Source organism: Triticum urartu, chromosome 2A (genome assembly GCF_056163025.1).
Source record: "Triticum urartu cultivar PI428250 chromosome 2A, HENAU_Tu73, whole genome shotgun sequence".
Taxonomy (NCBI): Eukaryota; Viridiplantae; Streptophyta; class Magnoliopsida; order Poales; family Poaceae; genus Triticum; species Triticum urartu.
This window is the reverse complement of record NC_141874.1, coordinates 737,731,788-737,735,313: the sequence shown is the minus strand read 5'-3', so window position 1 is coordinate 737,735,313 and position 3,526 is coordinate 737,731,788. Positions and strand designations below refer to the sequence as shown.

At 50.0% G+C, this 3,526-nt stretch overlaps 2 protein-coding genes across 2 annotated transcripts; both read left to right on the top strand.

Moving 5' to 3' along the window:
* The first annotated feature begins 285 nt into the window (after positions 1–285).
* LOC147987467 (uncharacterized) lies at positions 286–1,554 on the top strand. Its single transcript, XM_087542387.1, has one exon. The coding sequence runs from the start codon at positions 286–288 to the stop codon at positions 1,552–1,554; it is 1,269 nt and encodes a 422-aa protein (XP_087398513.1).
* Positions 1,555–1,912: 358 nt separating this feature from the next.
* On the top strand, positions 1,913–2,230 carry LOC147987466 (uncharacterized). Its single transcript, XM_087542386.1, has one exon. It carries the CDS (start codon positions 1,913–1,915, stop codon positions 2,228–2,230), a length of 318 nt encoding a protein of 105 aa, XP_087398512.1.
* The last annotated feature ends 1,296 nt before the right edge of the window (positions 2,231–3,526 follow it).

Here is a 3,526-nt window from a genome sequence, read left to right as displayed (position 1 = left end):
AGGTCTGATTGGAAAACCAGGCAATTGATTTCAGATGCGCATCTCAGCCATGTGATAAAATACGTATCTACGGTCCACGAGCGGTCTGAAGGATTCTCTCTATCAGACGTATGATAAGAAGTCTTTCCCCAGACTCAAGGCTTGAGGCGGCTGCGAGAGTGATAACGATACAAGGGACGAGTGCCCCGAAAAACTAGGAGCCACCTCAGGAGGCGATTAGGGTTTCGGTGGAGAACGGCGCTCGTCGACTCTCGTCGGCAGGGCACATCGATCTCGGTTCGGCAGATGGCCATGTCTGCGGAACCTAGCGCCAGTGCAGGCGGGCCGCCGTCTCCCCGTGCGGCGAGGGCCCGATTGGAGGAGGCCATGGGGAAACTAGATCTCACCAAGGAGGAGGCGACTCCGCTCGTGATTGATGATCTGGATGATGGTCAAGAACAGAAGTGGCTCATCGCGGGCAAGGTTCTGCATCGCAAAGTCTTCCACATACAAACCATAGCAAGCGCTCTGAAGCCCGCGTGGGGAAACCCTAGGGGCTTGTCTTTCAAGCCGGGGGGTGAGAACATCTTTGTGGCGGAGTTTGAGAATCGCCGCGATCGTGATCGTGTGCGTGATGGATCTCCGTGGCATGTGAGTCGGCATGCAGTGATCTTGGCGGATTTTGAAGATTGCATGAGGCCGTCAGAACTCAAGTTTGATAAATTACAACTATGGGCTCGGGTCCCAAATCTACCTTTCAATCTGAGGAACGAGACATGGGGGAAAGAGATCGCGAAGCAGATTGATAAGAATGTGACGATGGTACAGTTTGATCCTGTGGGGGGATACCTGCGAGCAAGGGTCACGATTGATGTGAGTAAACCCTTGCGTCGGTGGATTCTAATTGATTCAGCAAAGAGAAAGTCGAGGGACTGGTATGGCATCCAATATGAACAAGTCCCTAACTTCTGTTTTTCGTGTGGCCGTCTTGGCCACTCCGATCTAGTCTGTCCGACTCCTGGTACTCGTAATGAGCATGGAGAATTGCCTTTTAACACAAACTTGCGAGCACCGGAGGATAAAAAAGGTTCTGTTTTGAACGATGGTTCATCAAAGGAGCCGCAGAGTTCGGCATCCAACAAGAAAGATACATCCTCTTCGAACAGGAAAACAGGGACTCAGGCTGAGGTTACGTCTCCAATCAAGAAGAAAGCTCCACCAAAAAGAAAGGGTGGACCTCAGCCGGAGAAAGTGTATCGTAGGGTGGATCCTTTAGCTCTCCCAGGCATTGGTACCCCTACAGATATGGTGGTGTTCAAGGCCCAGAGAAGCGATGGGGCAAACAGTGGGAGCGATGATGGTGGTGCTAAATCTACAGAGCCTGATCCAAAGAAGAAGCCCACCCCCCTTCCTCTGAAATTTCGGCAGCGGCTGCTGGGCAGCCCTGCCAGGAGCCATGAAACACCTAAGCTGGAACTGCCGGGGGCTTGGGAACCCCGAGGCAGTTCGCGAGCTTCGCAAGATTGTGAAGCAAGAAGGGCCTGCTCTGGTTTTTGTGATGGAAACAAAGATTAGGGCGAAGAGAGTGGAAGTTTTACAGCAAAGTCTTGGTTTGGCGGGATGTTTTGCGGTGGATAATGTTGGGCTCAGTGGCGGCATTGGACTCTTTTGGTCAAAGGAGGTGTCGGTCGAGCTCAAGAATTATAGTTCCGGTCACATTGATGTAGTGGTCCGGCGAGTTGATACCAATTCTCAAGAGTGGAGATTCACGGGGTTCTGTGGAGCTCCTAGAAGTGAGGACAGACATAACAGCTGGAGTTGTCTGAGACGATTATATGTGATACCTCACCAAGCTTGGTTATGTCTAGGGGACTTTAATGAAACGCAGCACAGCTCGGAACACTTTAGCAGGGCTCAGCGGCCTGAGTGGCAGATGCGTGCGTTTCGAGATACTCTGGATGAGTGCGGCTTGCAGGATATTGGGTTCCTGGGGCTGCCTTTCACATGGGATAATGGTCAAGCGGGCGGCATGAATGTAAAAGCCCGGCTAGACAGAGGTGTTGCGAATGAAGCTTTTCTTCAGAGCTTCGAGTTAGTTCAAGCACGCCATATTAGTGCGATAGAATCAGACCACTGCTTTGTCCTGGTTGAGACTCGAGAAGCGTATATGTCACGAGGGGCAAAACAGTTTAGGTATGAGGACGTGTGGCAGTCTCATGCTGAGTATGACAAGTTTGTCGCTGAGGCTTAGCGACGAAATCATACTGGACAGGGGCTTGCAAGTATCCAAAACACCCTGAAACTTCTCCAAACTGATCTGGGAACATGGGGTGCGAAGGAGTTCGGGTGTCTTGCGAAAACGGTTCGAAAACTGCAAGGAAAATTGGAAAAATTAAGGCGTCAGTCTATTGGCAGAGGACCGTCCGAGGAGGCTACAATGCTGAAACTTAGAGAAGCACTGTGACAAGAGGAGGTCTGGATTCGTCAGCGCTCAAGAGTGCCATGGCTGAGAAAGGGTGACCGAAATATGGCATATTACCATGCACAGGCGGCGCAGCGGAAAAGGATGAATCGTATTGCTAACCTTCAACGCTTAGATGGGTCCTTATGCATGTCTGAGGTCGAAGACAAGGCAGAAGTGCAGGCGTTCTATCAGAATCTATATTCTTCCCAAGGTGTAAATGATATGAATGAGCTGTTGAATTTTGTCCCGGCTCGTGTTACCGCGGACATGAATGCGTCTCTGGATAAACCCTTCCAGCCCGATGAGGTGCGGACGGCTCTGTTTCAGATGTCACCGTCCAAAGCCCCGGGTGTCGACGGGTTTACTGCGGGTTTTTTTCCAAAGGCACTGGGATCTTATTAAAGGAGACCTAGTACCGGCGATTCTTGGTTTCTTGAATGGGGGAGATATACCTTTTGGCTTCAATGATACTTCCATTACTCTTATACCAAAGGTAAGGAATCCTCAATCGATATCTCAGTACCGTCCCATCTCTTTGTGTCTAGTTCCGTATAAAATTGCTGCCAAAATGATTTCTATTCGGTTCAAAGAATTACTGGATGCGGTGGTGGGCGAGGAACAAAGTGCTTTTGTTCCCGGCCGCCTGATTACTGATAACGTGGTTGTGGCCTTTGAGAGTGTTCATACCATGAGAAGGCGGAAGAAAGGGAAGAATTATACGTGTGCAGTCAAGTTAGACATGATGAAGGCCTATGATAGAGTGGAATGGCATTACTTACAGGCAATTATGCTCAAACTCGGCTTCAGTGTTCAGTTTGTGAATCTGGTAATGAAATGTGTCTCATCAGTAAGGTTCACAGTTAGGGTGAATGGTGAGCTTCTCCCATTTTTTGATCCCTCTAGGGGTCTGCGACAGGGCTGCCCCATGTCACCATTTCTTTTTCTCCTATGTGCAGAAGGTCTCACCTCATTGCTGAATTCTTATGGAGGCGGTGTTGTGGACAGGGGCATCCGTGTGTCTTTCCGAGCGTCGTGGGTGAGCCATTTACTTTTTGCCGATGACAGCTTAATTTTCATCAGTGC